The sequence below is a fragment of the Podarcis vaucheri genome, assembly GCF_965113315.1.
Source record: "Podarcis vaucheri genome assembly, chromosome: Z".
Taxonomy (NCBI): domain Eukaryota; kingdom Metazoa; phylum Chordata; class Lepidosauria; order Squamata; family Lacertidae; genus Podarcis; species Podarcis vaucheri.
In genome coordinates, this window is record NC_138758.1 from 21,433,126 (window position 1) to 21,452,612 (window position 19,487).

The following is a 19,487-nucleotide window of genomic DNA, read 5'->3' on the forward strand; positions in this document are numbered from 1 at the left end:
TTTGGGGTTCCCATGGGGATGCTGATACTTCCCTCTTGTGGCTCAGTGGCTGGACTGCAACTCTCATATTTCCCTTACCACCCTCCAGATGTTACTGGACTACAACTCTCATCATCCGTGCTCATTGGCTGACGTCGATGGGAGTTGTCGTCCAACAACACCTGGAGGGCCAGAGGTTTCCACACCCCTGCAACAAAAGCTTCTCAATCAATCCTGCTCTTTAGCCTGAGCAACAAAGAGATCAATCTTAAAGCCAGTGTGGTCTAGTGGTTAAGAGCGGTGGACTGGTAATCTGGTGAACCGGGTTCGATTCCCCACTCCTCCACATGCACTGCTGGGTGAACTTGGGCTAGTCACACTTCTCTAAAGTCTCTCAGCCTCACTCACCTCACAGAGTGTTTGTTGTGGGGGAGGAAGGGAAAGGAGATTGTTAGCCGCTTTGAGACTCCTTAGGGTAGTGATAAAGTGGGATATCAAATCCAAATTATTCTTCTTCTTCAATCTTGTTCAGGCCTCTGCCATTGGCTTGGCTTGTCTCTAGCTCAGGGATGGGAATCAAGCAACACCTAGAAGGCCCCAGGTTCCTCATCCCTGAGGAAGAGGCAAGACATATCAGTGGTGGAGGCCCGGAAAAGATTGACCTCTGCTGCTCAGTCCAAAGAGCAAGGCCTAGGTCAGGGCTATTACTGAACTCCTTACTCCCATCAACTCCACTCAACATGACCAATGGCTAGGGAGAGGGAAGCTGTACTTCGACAACATCTGGAGGGCCATAGGTTTTCAACCCCCATTTTAAACAACTGAAATCCTTCTAATGGATATTGGCAGGTTTATTGACTGGCTTTGTTACTTTTATCTTTGTGGCCTTACTGCTGTTTTGCTATTGTGTTTTTATTGTGGCGCACCATTGAAAGTCGCCTCAAGACCATTCATGGCAAACAGAGGGATTTAAATTCTATATAAATAAATTACTCTGGTGTTAAAAAAAAAGTTACTACCAGTTTGAGGACAAATTGGTATACTTCTGCCATGTGTGCACATGTGCATGGGTATAGTGAACTAAAGTTAGAATAAAACTCCTTTCACTCGTTCTCCAGAATGGTAGGCTAGTTGTAATTTAAATAGATAAATAATCCTCTGTACGCTTATTTGAAAGTTAAAGCAGTGATGCTTGCTTCCAAGGAGAGTGGGGATTCTAGACAGGGTAAAAAAGGAAGCACATTGATCTATATTCCAGATTAATAAATCCATAACACTTCTAGTTCCAAGTAGTGCCCTTCTGCTGCCTCCACTTGCAAATGCTGTCGTGGCAGACCTTAGGGCCTCAAATTTAGCTGTGCCCTGTGCAATGCCAAAATTCGGTACCCCCCCCCGTCTCTCGTATTCCATTCTACATCATAGTTGCAGCCGAACCAGTCATGCTCCCCTAAATCTGCCTTTGATGTTGTCTTTGGCAGACAAGAGGTTGCCCACTCCTGCAATAAGTGATAATGCAAAGAGGCCGCTTATATTTCTTATTATCATTACTATGTGTTTGTGTACTTTTTTTGGTGTGTGTGTATGTATGTGTGTGTGTGTGTGTGTATATATATATATATATATACACACACACACACACACACATTATATATATATATATATATATATATATATATATATATATATATGCTTTCGTAGATTTTCACGGGTACAGGAATGCAGGTTTTGGTGTCTTCGGGTGTCTTCCCGTGTAAGAGTCGGGGTGTCTGTGTGACGTTTCGACGAGGTCTCACTCGTCATCTTCAGGCTGGTGCTTTCGGCTTCTTGTTACTGGAACAGAGCAGAATCTGGTGTTTGAGTTCCTATAAATACTGTTGAGGGGTGTGGTGTATAGCCTCCAACGTTCTGGGCAGAAATGGGCATGAAATCACTCAAGATATCCCTCAAGTAATTAAGGAACAAAAGAAGAAGAGGCACACTAATCTAGGAACTTCCTCTCTGCCCAGAACGTTGGAGGCTATACACCACACCCCTCAACAGTATTTATAGGAACTCAAACACCAGATTCTGCTCTGTTCCAGTAACAAGAAGCCGAAAGCACCAGCCTGAAGATGACGAGTGAGACCTCGTCGAAACGTCGCACAGACACCCCGACTCTTACACGGGAAGACACCCGAAGACACCAAAACCTGCATTCCTATACCCGTGAAAATCTACGAAAGCATATATATATATATATATATATATATATATATATATATATATATTACATCCCTGATGCCAAAATAGGCTTCTAATCTACTGACAACTATAAAGTTCAATTGCACAATCATATTTGTCTAATTCCCTTTCTTAAGTGGTGGTGTGTCAGAGAATTTATTCATTAAATAATATGCCGCTAACTGAGCTCCTGCCCTCTGGTCATTTTGGTTGGTTACCCTTTTCTACAATATTCTTATTATTATTATCAAGAAGGAAATCCCCTTGTTTTTTCTGTCTCTGAGGTTTCTAGCCAGCCTGACAACAGGACTGTGCATTAGCCATACTGTGCCTGACAGATTCTTAAGGCTGAAGTGGTCTCTGGTTTCCATTAGTGGTTTTGTGTTCTCTTGTGAATAAGCAAGGGGCTTATAACAAGGCGTTAATGGGCTGCCAGTCAGGTTATTACCCCTTATGATGTCGGGTGTTAAGACTTGAGTATTTCCTCACACACATTTCGGAGGCCCAGGCCTGCTAAGCCGCAGCTAGCACAACATCCTGCTACTGGCAAGCAAGGCAGGCCGTCAGTCAGGAAAACTTTCCTGACCGTGAACACTGAAGAACATGGACAGCATGAGATGGTTAAACAGGGATCATTTTTGATCTGAGATTCCCATAGGAAAACATAGAAAGGTGCCTTAGACTGAGTCGCACCATCTACTGGAATGCAGTAAGAGTCCTGCTGGATCAGGCCAAAGGTCCACCTATCCTAGCATCCTGTTCTCACAGCTTTCCACCAATGCAAAAAACCCTCAAGTGTGATCTGAGTCAAATGGCACTTTCCCCGCTTGTGACTCCCAGCAGCTATTAATTGGCACTATTGTTGGCACTAACTGGCAGCAGTTCTCCAGGGTCTTGGATAGGGGATGTTTGTTAGCCCTACCAGGAGACACTAAGGATCAAACCTGGAAGCTTTTGCACAAAAAGCACGTGTTTTTTTCCTACTGCTGCGCTGTAGCTTAGCTATTCTGAATACCATTACATTATGCAATGGTAAAGAAAAGCTGATGTAGCACAGGGGTCAGGAGCGTAAGACTGCAATCCTAAGCATACTCCCTAGTAGGGTCGTGGTGGGTCCTACTTTGCAGAGGATAGTCCTCTATTTCAGCCACATCCAACTCTTTAGAGACTGCGATCTACTCCCAGTATAATAAAACTGGCAGTGTTCCACCCATTGTCATTGCCCAAAGTCATTGAGCTTTTTTTAGGGAGGGAAGCCAGAGTTGATGAGGTTTTTTTTTAGATCACTCACCCTACAGTCCGCACCCATTTCTTCTCCCCCCCAACTCTGCCACAGACGAAGGGAATAAAACCTTTAACAGCAACACCAACGGTGCCAATAGGACATAGCGCTGGGGTTTGGGCGCATCACAATCGCTCAGGAGCAACCAGGCGATCTCTTTTTTAACTCCTGCAATCGACCTGGAGAACCCTGGCGATCTACTGGTAGATTGCGATTGACCTGTTGGACATGCCTTATCTATTTGAAGGAGTCCATTGCTTGAAGGTGTGGCTAGTCTATTGTTCAGTGTAAAGATAAAGGACACTGAAAAGGGAGATCTTCAGAGGCCTTAAAGTTGACCATCTATATTCATTAAGCACGTAAGCAGCAACAGAAGGTGCATAGGTTATCTGGACACATTCTTCCCCATTTTGATGAGATGTATCTCTTTCAATTACAGTGGTACCTCGGGTTACATACGCTTCAGGTTGCATATGCTTCAGGTTACAGACTCTGCTAACCCAGAAATAGTACCTCAGGTTAGGAACTTTGCTTCAGGATGCGAACAGAAATCGTGCTCCGGCGGCATGGCAGCAGCAGGAGGCCCCATTAGCTAAAGTGGTGCTTCAGGTTAAGAACAGTTACAGGTTAAGAACGGACCTCCAGAACAAATTAAGTTCTTAACCCGAGGTACCATTGTGTAGTAATTGGAACATAGAATGTTTAAAACCTGCATCTGTGCATATAACTTGGCATACACAGTAGAATATTTCTCCACCTGTGGAATTTATTTATTTATTTCCATAAAAAAAATTATACAGACCTTGATTTTTTAAAAATAAAAAACCCTTAAAGCCGTTTATGAAAGATAAAACAATACAATCAGGAAAAATTCACAACCATATTTTAAAACATACAAAGTTAAAATATTAAGACAGATTAAAATTACTTCAACTTTCTAGGCATCCCTATGCTCTCCATCTGGAGGCTCGCTTGGCGCCATCATTATACAGTGGTACCTCCGGTTGCAGACAGGATCCGTTCTGGAGCTCTGGTTCGATCCCGAGGTTTCCGCAACTGGAGGGACTTATTCTGCGCATGTGCATGCGGCGGTACACCACTTTTGCGCATGTGCACACAGCAAAACCCATAAAAATACTTCCGGGTTTGCCACGTGCGTATCCAGAAGGATACGTAACCAGAGGTGAATATAAGTAGAGGCACTACTGTATATCTTTAGGCACCCAGAAAAAACTTCCCCCGCCCAGGACATTAGCTTTTAATTATCTGTGGCCTCCTTCAGAGGGTCGGATGCTTTGATCTTGTTTTTTTAAAAATATGAATGTTTTCGATTTTTATTTGTTTTGCTTTCAGCTGGTTTTAATGTATGTTATTTATGTACCTTTACAAGTCTCTGTGAATTGTTTTTGTAAAAAAGAAGCAACTAATAACCTTAATAATAATGGCAACAGACGGGTTGTAAGGGTGGAGTGGGGGGGGGAGCTACTGAAGTAAGACAATAATGAACTGCAGAAAAGTTCTGATAATGGCAATTTGTAAGAACTCAGTTGTTTGGTGTGGCAGCACCTACACTTTGGAACTCGCTGCCTATTGATATCAAGCGGGTATCTTCACTGCACTCTTTTCAGTGCCTGCTTAAAATGTTTTTGTTCCACAAGCCTACCTAAATGCTCAGGAAGCTGAAGTAATTTTAATCTTTTTGGCATTTTTACTTTTGCATGATTTTCTTGAATTCTTGTTTTATCTTCTTGAAAACTGCTTTGATGTTGATTATTTTTTTAAAAAAATAATAATAATCAAGCAGTGTATAAATTTTATGAAACAAATTAATAAAATCAGTAGGGGGGAGTGGGGCACATTGATGCACGAGGCACGTTAATACACTGACAATATTTCAATATCGAGAAATGTTATTCGTGTCGCGACAGCACTAAAATGTGTCTATACAGGTGTGAGTACAACAGTTGCAACCGCACTGCCCGCCAGCTAGCTGTTGGCGTTTGATGAGAGTAGGTGTGTTTTTAGCATGGCCAACTAAAAAATTACATGAAATGTAAAAGTGTTCCAACACTGTTTTACGTCGTTTAGTTAAGATTTAAAAATACCAAAGGTAAGTTATTTCACTCAGTACAGGTAATTAGGATTACACATTATTTTTAAATAAGTTTGGTGATTTTAGTAATAATTGTTAGTTTTTTTGAAAATGTCTATTGGGGCACTTTGATACACTAAGACACGAGGCACATTGAGACATATAAAAGTGCCCCGCTAGTGTACAATTGTGCCCCGATATACAAGTTTGTATGAAATCTCTCAACTCATTAAATTTAAAAAGAAAAACAACTGTTGTTTACTACGTGGCCAAAGTCCCTCTGGAAAAACCCAGGATCTTGTGTGTTTGTCTTCCCCATTGTAGAAGATAAGGCAAGTGTTGATTTCAAGGATGTTGTTTTGCCTTTGCCAAAACCAAATTTCCCAAAGAGCACATCTTGAACATCATCTCTTTATACTTTTTCTATTGAGTTAAGTGGATATAATGTGCAATAGAAGCTAAACATCAAGTAATTATCTTATTTTTTTATAAGCTTTTTGTTTAAATTACTATTTTGTGACTACCTAATGTGAGTTTTTATACTTTTTAAGTTTTTCCAAAGTTTTTTTTTTAAAAAAAATGGATAGGCGTTTGAGGAAAGATTAATATAAGTTTTGATGTTTTGTTAAGAAAACCTGCCATAAAGTCTATGATATATGTGAAACATTGTTAGTTTTGATACATAATTTAGATTTTAAGTAGCAAATTGTAAGGTTGATTATATAATTTCTCACAATAAAAATTGTTTTTCATTATTTTTTTGCAAATAACTACCATTCTCATACAATTTACACTTTGTATCAAAGTCTCCGTCCAATGTATCAAAGTGCCCCATAGGTGGGGCAGAATGATACAAAACCCATTTTTTACTGAAGTAATTATATTCTCGTTATCTTCTAACTTTAATGGTTCTTTTGATTGCTATTATAATATTGATTAGGTATGTCATGTATCAAGCCAAATTTTTTATTATTTGACTCATGTTTGTTACATAAAATAGGAGTGAATTTTTCTGTATCAATCTGCCCCGCTTCCCCCTAAATTCAGTTAAGAACTGAAAATGCACACGAAACATACACTTGGCAACCCTTTGAAACAGCAGTGATGTGTGATAAAACAGCCCATGATTTGAACAGGCATTAACTTTTTTCGTCTACGTATGCATGTATGGAGAAGGCAAAGAAAGGAAGGAACTTTGCTTCTGGCAATATTATTTTTCCATATACCATTGCAGGTACGGAGCGTCAACAAAAGTTGTGTGGTTTGTGACAATCCAGAAATCTGGTTGCTCTAAGATAAAACATTTTTTAAAAAGCAAAGCAAAATTACATCCAAGCAAATCGACACTGAGCAGCATAGTTTTAGTTTACATTGACCGAAGAGAGGTTCAGTTTTCACGCTTTTTTCACGGGCTGCGAACTGATGGTTATTTATATAGGTAAGGACTGTATGCAAAAAAGTTCCCGCCAGACGTTGCTGGACTGCAACTCCCATCATCCCTGCCCATTGACCATCCCGGCTGGGGCTGATGGGATTTGGAGGCCAGAGTATCAGGCGCCACATTAATTCATGACATTTGATGGGGGGGTGTTATTGTTTTTTTGTTCCGTTACCTTGGTATGGTGTTGTTTTTATACTGTAAAGCTCCCTGTGCTCTTCAGACGAACATTTACATTTAATAAGTAATAGTTCCCCCCGCTCTCCCTTCCTTTACCTGGGAGAGAGGTTTTTTTTAACCAGGTAAAAAGGTGTTTCGTGAGGCCTAGGCGAACGACTACATCACCCACAATGCACCGCCACCCCTTCCAACAACCTCCGCTCCATAGCGTCCGGTGCCCGAAGCTAGCTCGGAGCTTCACTTCCGCCAGGAGCTGACACGCAAGCGGGGCGGAGGGGCGGGGCGTTGCCGTATGACAGCGGCCGCTTTCCCCCTCCCAAGATGGCGGATAACCTGCCCTCGGAGTTTGATGTGGTGGTCATAGGAACGGGTAAGGGCGGGGTGGGTAGGGTTGCGCGCGTGTATATGTAACGTGGGAATCAGACGTAGCTGGCGGGTGGCCGGTCTTTGGGAAGTGAGAAGCTGGAGTGAGTATGGAGGAGAGATGGGCTTTGGGGCAGCAGGAATGAGGCGCACAGGGGAGACCCCGGCCCCATTTTACCTGCCCTCCGTTGCCCCCTGCCTTTTCCCTACCTCACGTCCCTTTCCCAATGGTGCAGCCTATTCAGAAGTAAGGGCAACTAGTGGAGGCTCGCTCCAAAGTAAGTGGGGTTAGGATTAGAGCCCCTTCTTCCTAAAAACACAGTAACCTATTTTAAGAAATGCCTGTTCACAGAATTTTAGAGTTGAAGGAACTCTGAGGGTCATCCAGTCCAACCCTCTGCAGCTCATGAATCTGAAATACTGTAAAGCCTCCATGACCATCCAACTTCTGCTTGAAAACCTCCAAGGAGAGTCCACCACCTCCTGAGAGGGTCTGCTCCACTGCTCATGTAATCGGCTTTGGTAGATTCAGGGAAAGCCCCTTTCAGTTCATTAAATATAGGGCTTCTCAAATACTTCAACTTTCCTGCCTGTTTGTTATCATTATTGTTACTTATCCAATTTATGCCCCACCCTTCATCCCAAAGGAACAATCAGATAGGAGTATCTGAGAATAAACCTTGGTTTGTTTTTGGTTTGTGGTCAGCGTTCAGGTGACATTGGCTTGTTTGTGAAATTATTAAATTTGTTTACTGAATAAATTTTATTAAATACCACCCTTCATTCGCAGATCTCAGGGCAGTTCACAACATAAAAATGCAGTCGTAGAGCCACACAGGGAGTCACTCTCACAATTAAACCATAGTTTGTGACAAACTGTGGCTTACTGTGTTGTTAAGGCCACGTCATAGAATCATGGCATTAGAAGGGACCTTGGAGGTCTCTAGTCCAACCCCTGCTTGATGCAGGCATTTAACTACAGCATCTCTTACAGATGGCCAGCCAGCCTCTGCTTAAACACCTCCAGCAAAAGACAGCCATTGTTTGAGGCAAACCTGCTAACTGTCAAACAGCTCTTACTTGGTATAATTCCTATGTTTAATACAGTACAATTATTATTAGTAAAAAAATAACAATTTGCACATCACCTTATGAGTTGTGCAATGAAGTCCTTGTGTTCACTTTCACAAGGTAATTATTGTTTTTGAGGTTTGGTTGTGTGCGTGTGTTTCTAAATAGGGTTTTAAAAATCCTTTTCATGATGCAATAAGGGAAAAGAAACCAATCTAAATAAAAACCTAAACGGAGAAAAGAAAATGCAGAGTCTTCCCTCAAAAGCAACACTTAACCATTGTCTCACACAGAAGGTGGTGTAGCCTCCCAGCTCTCACTTGGAGCTTTTTCTTCTTCTCCCAGTCTCTCACCCTGGGAGTTCTTTGCTTCCCTGCCTCTCACCCAGGGTACCTCCACCAACCATCTGGGTTTTTGTGGTTGTCTTTACAAATAGGAAACTGAAGCTGAAAACAAGCTGCTTGCTTCCATGTACCCACACATTCTACAGACAAGCAAGGTTTCGAGCTAGTGTTGTCAACCTCCCTTTTTGCAGGGCCTCCAAGTCTTGTTATGAGCAAAAGCAGGTGAAGCTTTTTCCTAGCCTGTAGATGAAGTGATGGAAAAGTCTTTACCAGCTGAAATTCTGATTGTTGTGACATTGCATAGGAGTTATGCCAGAAGTAAAATTGGCAATCCCAGTAGTACATGAGACTCTTAATCTCAAGTTTGTATATCTGAGCCCCATATTGGGCAAAAGGATTTCTGCATTGCAGGGGGTTGGACTAGATTGCCCTCTTGATGCCTTCCAACTCAACAATTTTATGCTTCTATGTATCCCAGTTAACTCTTGCTGACCATGGCCAGAGGTTGTGTATGAAGGATGTAGCTTCACCTTGTGTTCACTTCTCCCCTGGCCCCCTTTTTCTTCTGTATCACAGCTGCTTGTGCATCAGACCCTAACAATCTCCTCCCTCTCACCCTGGCTTCTTATCCATTTAAGATTCTCTGTTGGATCTTGAGCGAATGCATTGTCCCTTATGTACCCGGTAGGCCACTGCAGTCTTCAGGAGAGCTTCTCTTTCAAGTTTCAAAGATATTGAAAGCCCACTCCACAGTAAAATGGAGCAGGGCTTTCACTGTAGTTGCCCTGTTCTGTGGCATGACATTCCTGTTGAGATATGACAGGTGTCTCCCATCTGCACTTTCTGGAAACAATTGTAGACATTTTTGCTCTGACAAGCTTTCTCAGCTGGATGAATAGATATCTGCTATAGGTGTCCACATTGTATTGTTTCTTTTTTTCATCTTCTGTTATTTTTGGTGCTGTTTTTATTATATTTTTGTGCCTCACAAAATTTTTGTGCCTCATAATGTGGAAGGTGATTAATGAGTAACAACAACAATATTCAGTCCATGAAAGCTAATGCCATAATGAATTGAATTTTGTGTGTGTGTGTGTTTGGATGGAGACGTTCTGTTAATACTTGTGCTCTGTGTATATCAAATAACTGCTGCATGCTGAATGTATTTAAAAATAATGTTCCACAACAGACTTTTCCTCACCTTACAAATAGTCCTGTGTGGTTGGTAGGTAGGTTGGTTGGTCATAATGCTTCCCCTTTTATGAATTTGGGCCTGAATTTGGGAGATAAATGACACAGAAGAGACCTTGCATGCCGTCTAGTCCAGCTCACTGCTCGGTGTAGGAAATCCAGAAGTTAGACAGCTGTTATTTGGGGATGCTCTAGCTTTCCCCGAATATTTCTGTGGGGGAGACCCCACCATTCGCCTAGGTCAGCAGTGGAGAACTTTAGCCTAGGGAAGAGAATGCAGCCTTCCAAACGTTCCTCTGTGACCAGTGGTCAAGGATGATGGGAGTTGTAGTCCAACAACATCTGGAGGACCACGTGTTCCTCATCTCTGGGACTTAGACCAGCGTTTTCTCAGGTGCTTCAGCCGCACTGGTTGTATCCAGTTAAGTCTTCCTTGGAGTGAACCCATTGAAATTAATGGACCAAAGTTAGTCCTGTTCATAAATTTCAGTGTGTCTGCTATATGATGAACATTAAATATAACCCCAAGTCGTTTAGGACTTTGTTTACTAATAGCAGCATCACAGTTGAGCTTTGCCTCCTACCCAGTCCTTGGCTCCTGGTAGAAAGTAAACAGTGCCAATGAGAAGCCTCTGTCCGGCACCTCCAAGCCTTTCTCTCTGACTCTCAGAACTCTCCCCAGGGAATGCCTCCTTTACATATGGAGAGATGTACATGTAGAAGCCTCTGACTTTTGTGTAGTTGGAATGTAGCCTATTGCGTAAAGATAAGAGTCAGATATGTTGTCCCACCCACCACTGACATGTGGCCCCCCAGAAGATTGCCTGCTAGGAAATGTGGCCCTCCTCTTTACCTTGGTGGTACATTGGTACCACCAAAGTTCTTGTTACTCCAGTTTAAATAAGGATGTTTGTATTAGTACAGACTTGTGAATAAGCTGCCAGAAGTAACTAGCCTGCGAAATACAGTGGTACCTTGGTTTAAGAACAGCTTAGTTTATGAACAACTTGGATTAAGAACACTGCAAACCCGGAAGTAGGTGTTTTGGTTTGTGAACTTTGCCTTGGAATAAGAACATGTTCCACTTCTTGTCGTGTGTGTTCCATTTGTAAATTGAGCCCTTGCTGCTATGGGAAAGCACGCCTTGGTTTAAGAACTCTTTGGTTTAAGAATGGACTTTTGGAACGTAAACCAAGGTACCACTGTATGTATACACTAGTTTGCTGGGGACTGGCAGAGGATGGATGGAGAATTCTGCCCCCTGGCTGCCCTCTGTGTTTCTTGTTTGTTGCAGAGGAGGGAGGTAGTGTTCTGCTCCTTCCCTCCCTCCCAGCCCTTTCACTCTTATATATGGAATTTCATACAGTTGCCTTCACTCAGTTCCTTGTCGCCTATGGCATAAATACAAGGTAATATTGTGATCAGTGGGCTGATTAGCTCCAGCTGCCTGCTTCTGAAAGTGTTTGTGTTTTTCACTATTGAATGCTACTGTCAGATATTGTAGCTCAGGAAGAGGGAACTTTTTTCTCAGTCTGAGAGCCACATTCCCTTTCAGGAGCTGTGTGCAGACCCAGAGGCAAAAATAGGCAAAACAATGAATGCAAATTTCCCTATGTACAGAAGGTTAGTTTCTACAAATTCACATATCTCCCCTCTGATCTAAGGATGCATTGTAGCCAGGCAGAAAAATTCAAGGAGAGTGCAAGCCAGGGCTCATGAATGTTGTGGCTCAGTGTATGTGTGTGACCTGGGGCAGCACTGGGACCTTAAGACTTGAGGTTCCCCATTTCTGTTCTAGCTCACAACACTAGTTGACTTTGGAACATAAATAGATAATTCCTAAGTGCAGCCTTTTAAGTAGAGTTTGATGGGACTCATTGGGGAGCTAAGTTTGGATTCTGAGAGTGCAAAACTTTTAAACTCTAGGGATGTAGGTTGAAAATGCAAGACTTGTCTTCATTCTGTATTTTCCCTGTTTGGTTTTAGCATTGTTTGTTTCTTGTGGTATTAATAAATCACACAACCCCCTCATGAAATTTTGGGTAGAATTCACCATACCATATGGTGAATCATGAGGTAATATGCGGAAAGGGTGAGAGAATGGCAGCATGTGTGATGGCATTCGTTGTTGTGTTACTGCTGAAATTTAAGTAGTGTAAGAGGAACACTTGTGTTCTGGTTCTCACTGAATGAAGAACTTGAACTCAGATTGTAGATATGAATACTGCATATAAATTCCTAATTGCTGAAATTGGTACATAGTAAAAAAGAAGAAGAAGCAAGAGTTAGAAGACACAGTAGGTTCCATGCAAAGCCAGTTAAGCTAAGATGTTGATCCAGTAAGTGACATGCCCCCTGCAATTCCATTATATAGGAATGGGGCAGGCACAACTTGGTGCTGCAAATCAGGCTGTTCCTTGGACTGGGCAAGCAAGCAAACACTCCTTGGAGAAGGCTGAGCCTGCATTGTCTGGTCATGCCAACTCTGGCTTCTCCATGACCTAGACCAGTGTTTTTCAACCACTGTTCCGCGGCACACTAGTGTGCCGCGAGATGTTGCCTGGTGTGCCGTGGGAAAAATTGAAAAATTCGAAAGATTTTTAAAAAAGTCAAATTTTCGCCCACTAGGCGGGCGACGGACTGTGTACACCCTATTTTCCATCTGTCCTGGGTGGGGATCAGATCGGTCCGCTCTCATCCGATTCCCCATAGAGAGAAGCGAGGCTCTGACATCTCCCTCTCCGCACACAGTAGTGGTGTACCTCATGATTTTTTTCATGAAACAAGTGTGCCTTTGCCCAAAAAAGGTTGAAAAACACTGACCTAGACGACAGAATATACATTAGCAACACTTCTGGAGCAGATGGGGCAGCAGGCTCCTCTTGGGAAAGTAAGCTCGGGGAAGGCCCTCGTAGTTCTGGAGGTAAAGCCAGATTCGGAGTTGAAGTTGGCTTTGAAGCCGCTGACAAGATGAGCACGAACACCGAGGTAGATGACAGGGAGACAGAAGGGGGCGTGGAAAAGGCATCCCACTGTATCCCTCCCCAGAGCCCTCCTCCCTTGATGACTCCTTAATATTCTGGGACTATGATATGACCAGCTCTGTTCCTCTGGGTCCATCCCCAGTTGTCCATGGTTACGCCTACCCTTCACCCTGATCTGACCGTCTTCTCCAGCACAGGAACCACAGCTTGAAATGAGGACAAGAGTCCTAGCATTATAACCAGTAAAACTAAACCACAAATCTGTTAAGTTATCAGATAAAACACATTCCCTTCTGAAAAGAGTTTGGGTTCTCTTTCTTTGTGCCCGAGTCAATCTATTCCCACCTCTTTTTCTGTCTCTGAAAAAGAAGTTATTCTTTTAAAAAAAAAAAAAGAGTCACTGTAAATTTCCTGGTTCCATGCATTTCCCCCCTCTTTTCTTTTTCTAGTCTTCTCTAGTTATAAATAACACATGAAATGACTTTCAAGGTAGAAAGCAGGGATCCATTTTGAAATATTCTATAAAATAAAGAGTGATTTATGGCTCCATATGATTTTGGCTGAAAGCATTTGGGCTTTGCCCAGTCATCAAAGTCCTGTCAGGGGAATCTATTATTTATTGTTCGATATGCCGGGAGTGGTGGTAGTACTTTATTTTATGTTTATCTTATGTAAGTATAGTGTTAAGAAAAATCAATTCCAGATACTAATACAGTTTTAAAAATCTATTGTGGCAAACTAACCAAAAGATGAGGTACAAAGTGAAACATTGGGGGCGCCGGTTTTAGCTCCCTGCAAAACACACACACTCTCACACACACTTTCTCTGTCACACATACACAACCTTAAATGTTTTGATTACTACTGAATATTTGGGTGCATGATCTTTCTCAGTTTCATCATAATGCATTTCCTGCTGTAATGTTTCCATAGTTCAAATTTTTGTAAGCAAGTGGGCTTCATTTTACGCAAGCAAATATTTAAGCATCTGGCGCAGGGTGGAGGGTGGGGAACTCTCAAAACTAGATGGTGTGAACTTGTTTTTCATATTGTCATACAGCTATTTTATTCAATGCCATACAGATTTGTGAGCTTCTGAAGTAGGTTATTGGCTTAAGTTCTAGCTCTGCTTGCTTGTGATGCAAGGTTAGCTAAAACTCTGTGGAGATGGTTGGCAGGGGTGAAGAAATCTGTGGCTCTTCATTTGTTGCTGGAATGCAACTCCCATCAGCCCTAGCCACTGGCTATCCTGACTGGGGCTGATGGGAGTCCGGCAACATCTGGAGAGCCACAACTTCCCCATCCCTGAGCTAGAATTGAGACACATTAATCCTGGAAGTCTGAAAAAGATTTGCCACTTTGTTGTAGGGCTCACCAGGAAGATTTTATTAAAAAGCGTTGAGGAAGCTGTGGCCCTTCAGATGTTGCTAGGTTCCAGCTCCCTTCAACCCCCGCCAGCAGCACCAATGATATGGGGGGATAAGAGTTGCATTCCAACAACATCTGGAGGGCCACAGTTTTGCCAACCCTGTGTTACAGAATAATAGAAATGTCTCTGTGGCACAGTGGTTCAGTGTGCCTGGCTGTTAAGGTTGGTGGCTTGAGCCCACCCAGGGATGGCTGTGGGCAGGAATTTATAAGGAAAAAAGTGCAATCCCAGGTGCTCTGTTGAATTTTGAGCCCCACGTTGGGCAAAAGATTCCTGCATTGTAGGGGGTTGGACTAGATAACCATAGTGACCCCTGCCAACTCTACTGAACTAGGATTCTACTGAACTAAATAATATAAGAGCAGCAAAGGAGTCAGTTCTCTAAAGTTAGCAGGAATATCTCACTTGCAGAGCCACAGTCAGTGTTTTCTTTTGGGGGGGAATGGGGGGTCCATTGTGTAAACCTGTTTTCTTTTTGGCATACTACCCGTCTACAGGACCCCTTTCTCAGTCTACCTTTTGTAGTGTGGGAGATGCTGCAGCTTAATGCCTTTTGGGGCTGTGAAAATAACATCTGATCCCCTGAGGCAGCCCTGGTGTGCACTGAACCTGGCATGAGGGCACCCCATCTGTGGGTCAGGAAGAGTTTTTAGTGCAGTGGCCCCCACATTGCTAGGGTGACAAGACAAGGAGTACTCAGGAGGAAAAGGGCTGAGGTCTTAGGAACTGCAGTTTGTTAAGAGTGTTGGGAATAGTAGCTTTATGAGGGCCCACTAACAACTCTCAGCATACTTAACAAACTACAGTTTTCTGGGGAAGTCATGGTGTAACAGAGCTTTAACTGGTTGTTAGTTAGTGCTCACATTAGTGTGTAAAGCCCTAAATGACTAATGTCTCAAATATTTGAAAGAGCATCTTCTTCCCTACAGATCCTCTTGGGCACTAAGATCTGCAGAAGGTAGTTTCTCTGTCCTCAGAGGCTCAGGGGATGGTGACCTGGGAAAGGGCCTTCTGTGTGGCAGCCCCTAAGCTGTGGAACTTCTTCCCCACACAGGTGCATCTGTCTCTTTCATTATACAGCTTTCAGTGAATGCTGAAGACACACCTGTTCGCCCTGGCTTTTGACACTTGAGATGTGTATTTTTTGGACCCACCTTATTTTTGTTCATACGGTGTTATATTATCCTTTAATATTAATGCTGTGTTTTAATTGTTGTAATCTGCCCTGGGATCTTCTGGTGAAGGGTGGGTAATAAATTGTAGTAGTAGTAGTAATGATGATGATGCTGATGTATGGTGTCAGTGTGACCCTTGACCACAACAGGTGCTTTTTGGTTTTTTTGGTCAGGTTGGAGTTGCAGTACCTTGGATAGCTCCAAGCAGACCTTCTATGCTCCTCTGAGGCTCCACCCACTTCCTGATGAGCAATCCTCCAGCTTGCACTCCGTTGCCTCTCAGTCAGCTGCTGCATTGTATTGTCTGTGCTAGCAAGCAGACACTGGGGTGCATGGGGCCTCTGGTGTAAAGGGAGCTGGTTCTTCTGGGAATCCCAATTTAGGTGTCTCTGGCTCAAGATGCTCCTGACTGGCAGACTCACTGTGAGTGTTTGGACTAAGCACCTTTGGGGCTTCCACCACTGGTGACATGCCCCAGCACGTTGAGAACCTGGCATGCTAAGTAAAGTCATAGCATCTTCTTGCCCACTCACTATGTGGAAAAGCACCCTTTGCCTCTTTTCCACATTCACTGTTTGCTTAATCCTTTCCTGTTCATCTAGAGGCCGTGTCCATGGTGAGCATCTTGCTGCACCGGCATATGGGCATTTAATAAACTTTGTTTTCAGTACCATGATCATATGTTTGAGTCATACAGTGTTGGCTGCCATTTTGGTTAGGACAGCCTGGTGGAGTGATGTATAAGACCAATCTGAGGCCTGAATTATCAGTTGTTTAAACAGTATACCAGTGATATTATGACTAGCTCTTCTCCTCTTGATCAAACTTTGAATCTGCAAATTCCTAGCTCATCGCTAAATATTTAAAATGCATCTTGGTAATGTTTTAAGTCAAAGCTCTTTAGACGAACTCAAATTTAATTGGAAGGTTGCCCCATCCCAAATTGGAAAAGGGTCATTTTGCCTCCTTTTCCTTTACAGTTGCATCCAGCATTCATTTCCTAGATTATAAACTGCTAACATTTTATTAATATTACTTTCAAATCTGACAGCAAAAAGCCTTTTATATTAAACCCGTAAAATAGCTCATAGGGATTTCTGGATGAAAGGTAGCAAATGCAAGGTGGTTGTTACTTGATTACAGATGGTGATTTTGAAATCTTGGTATGCATTGCTTTAAGATTTAAAGGTATTTGAAAAGCTCGCGTAGCCAAACAAGCATAAACTACAGGCGTTGTCTGTTGCAATGCACCATTCTGAGATACCGGCAATGTGTCAACGAAAGTAGCTGGAAGCTTCGCGCAAATAGTGTTTCTTCAATGGAAATCAATATGCTAATTGGCTCATAGAACTGGGGACACTTGTGTAAGTTTGAAACACTGCTTAAGGAAAAAGGATTCTGGCCTGTGGTGTGAAACTCCCAATGCCTTCAGAATTGTCTACTAGGCAAAATAAACTTTCATCTATTCCTAGCATAGCAATCCTTTTTCTCCTCCCCACCCTGGGGTAAAACCCAAGTGTTAAAATGGTGTTCCATCACAACAAAACAGCCATTGATGTTGGGAACTTGCATTGAACCTTCATAACTCCCCCCCTCCCTTTTGCCAGCTGAGATTAAATCTTCCACTATCTGTCAAAATGGTAGGCCTTAAAAATGACTAAAAAGTTGCTGAAAGTCTGAATTTCTACCTTAAGGGCACCTTAAGATATGAAATAGATTAGAATGCTTCCTGGTTTCATACCGATTTCTGATCTTGTTATGGAGTCATTTTGCTGAACTTGCGTAAAGCTCATCTACAAGGCTTCGGCTTGGTCTTCTTTATGGTCTTACGTGATAGACAGCTTTGGTGTCGCTTTCCATTACAGTGCAGAAGCAAAAGCAACCCTGTTATGTGCACATAGAACAAGGGTGAGGAACCTTGAGCCCTGGGACCAACTGCAGCTCTCTGGACTGCTTTATATAGCCCTTGGGACTCAACTTCCCCATGCAGCGCCCTTCCCCACTCCTGCTCTGTGGTCTTCTTGAGTGCTTCTGCCTGGCTGGAATGTGTGCCTAAAGGTGGGGGAGAAGAGGTAAACAGGGATGGAAAAGAGAACTTTAAAATATTAGGACCCCCCCCCATTAAAAGCTTCATGATTCCTTCCTCTGAATGTAGGGAGGATGTGCCTGAAGGGGCAGCTCTCAGTTGGTCTGGTATAACAGTGGTGCTCATTTCTCCCTCCCTCACAGGTTTGCCTGAATCTATCATAGCAGCCGCATGTTCAAGAAGTGGCCAACGGGTTCTCCATGTGGATTCGTAAGTCTTCTAACTAATTGCCATCTTTTGTTACATGTTGTGGGACTTAATGCTTGTCTTCTTGCACATAACAGATTGTGGTTTCACCTTGTATTAACTGTTGTATGATACCTTTAGGGACATTTATCTTTGTTGTGATCACTAAACAACATGATATTATCTGAGACACATTCCCCTGGAATTAGTTTAAATATCCCCCTTTTCTGCAGTTTACACTGGAGCTTTTGGGTGAGATTCTCTCACCCCTTTCAGTATATCATTGGTTGTATGGGACCTTGTGATGAATGATGGATAATAAATACTTTAAATAAATAAGTAGGAAAACATGGACTCTCATATGTCAGTTGTTCACTTCTTCCAGGAGTGAGAACATTTGCAGGAGAGTGTGTGAGAGCCTGCAAATCTCTCCTTAGCCATGGTGTTAGCCTGTGAGGGAATAACAACTGAATATCACCCTTCTCTGAATTGGGACTGGCAGAGGATTGGTAGGAAGGCTCAGATATAGGCAGCACCTAACCCTATTTTACATGTTCTTGAATACACTTAAAATAGCCTTCTGATTTCAAAACTGTGCATGTATTTTCAGTGAATAAATCTATTTATATACCGTTATTCCTAAAGAATATCAGAGTTGTTTACAACAATTGTACGTATAAAGCCATACAGTAAAAACACTATAAAAGGTTACTGTCAAAAACCGGCTAACTATTGTGGAAATACGATGGCTTAATTGCCTGTATAAGCCTGATGGAATAAAGAGGTTTTCAGCAGGTGTTTAAAAGGTGGCACAGAAGGTGCCTGTTGAATCCCTGTTGGAAGAATATTTCACAGTACCGGGCCAGTAGCACTACAGGTTCATTTTATTATTGTCAATCAAGCCTCAACAACTCAGTGAACAACCAACGATGCTCCTGCAGTGATTGAGCTGGGATAACGGTTAAATCCAGTCAAAGGCAACTATGGGGTTGCAGTGGTCATCACACTTTTCATGCCGAGGGAGCTGGCGTTTGTCCACAGACAGCTTTCTGGGTCATGTGGCCAGCATGACTAAAATGCAACTGGTGTATGGAGGACTGTGATGAGTACCAGAGTACATGGAAACACCATTTCCCACTCCAGTTGTACCTTTTTATCTACTTGCACTGGTGCGCTTTCAAACTGCTAGGTTGGCAGGAGCTGGGACAGAGCAATGAGAGCTCACCCCATCGTGTGGATTCGAACTGCGAACCTTCTGATCAGCAAGTCCAAGAGGCTCAGTGGTTTGGACCACAGCGCCACCTGCATCCCTTGATTGAGCTGGGATATAAGGATTCAGGCATAACTTGTTCAGGGCTTTGTAAATTGATACAAGGAACTTGAAGCCGGCTGAGTAGTAGATGGGCAGCCAGTGCAGATGTTTTAACAATAGTGTCACATGTTGTTTGCCAGATGCCCCCATCAGCA

At 42.8% G+C, this 19,487-nt stretch overlaps 1 protein-coding gene across 1 annotated transcript in view; it reads left to right on the top strand.

The window, feature by feature from the left end:
• Window positions 1–7,446: 7,446 nt before the first annotated feature.
• The window catches only part of CHM (CHM Rab escort protein), a 70,284-nt gene continuing 58,243 nt past the window's right edge, over window positions 7,447–19,487 (top strand). Inside the window, exons 1-2 of the mRNA XM_082207567.1 lie at window positions 7,447–7,561; window positions 17,978–18,044. Coding sequence (XP_082063693.1) covers window positions 7,513–7,561; window positions 17,978–18,044 — 116 coding nt within the window. The 5' untranslated portion in view covers window positions 7,447–7,512. The remainder of the gene's footprint in view (window positions 7,562–17,977; window positions 18,045–19,487) is intronic.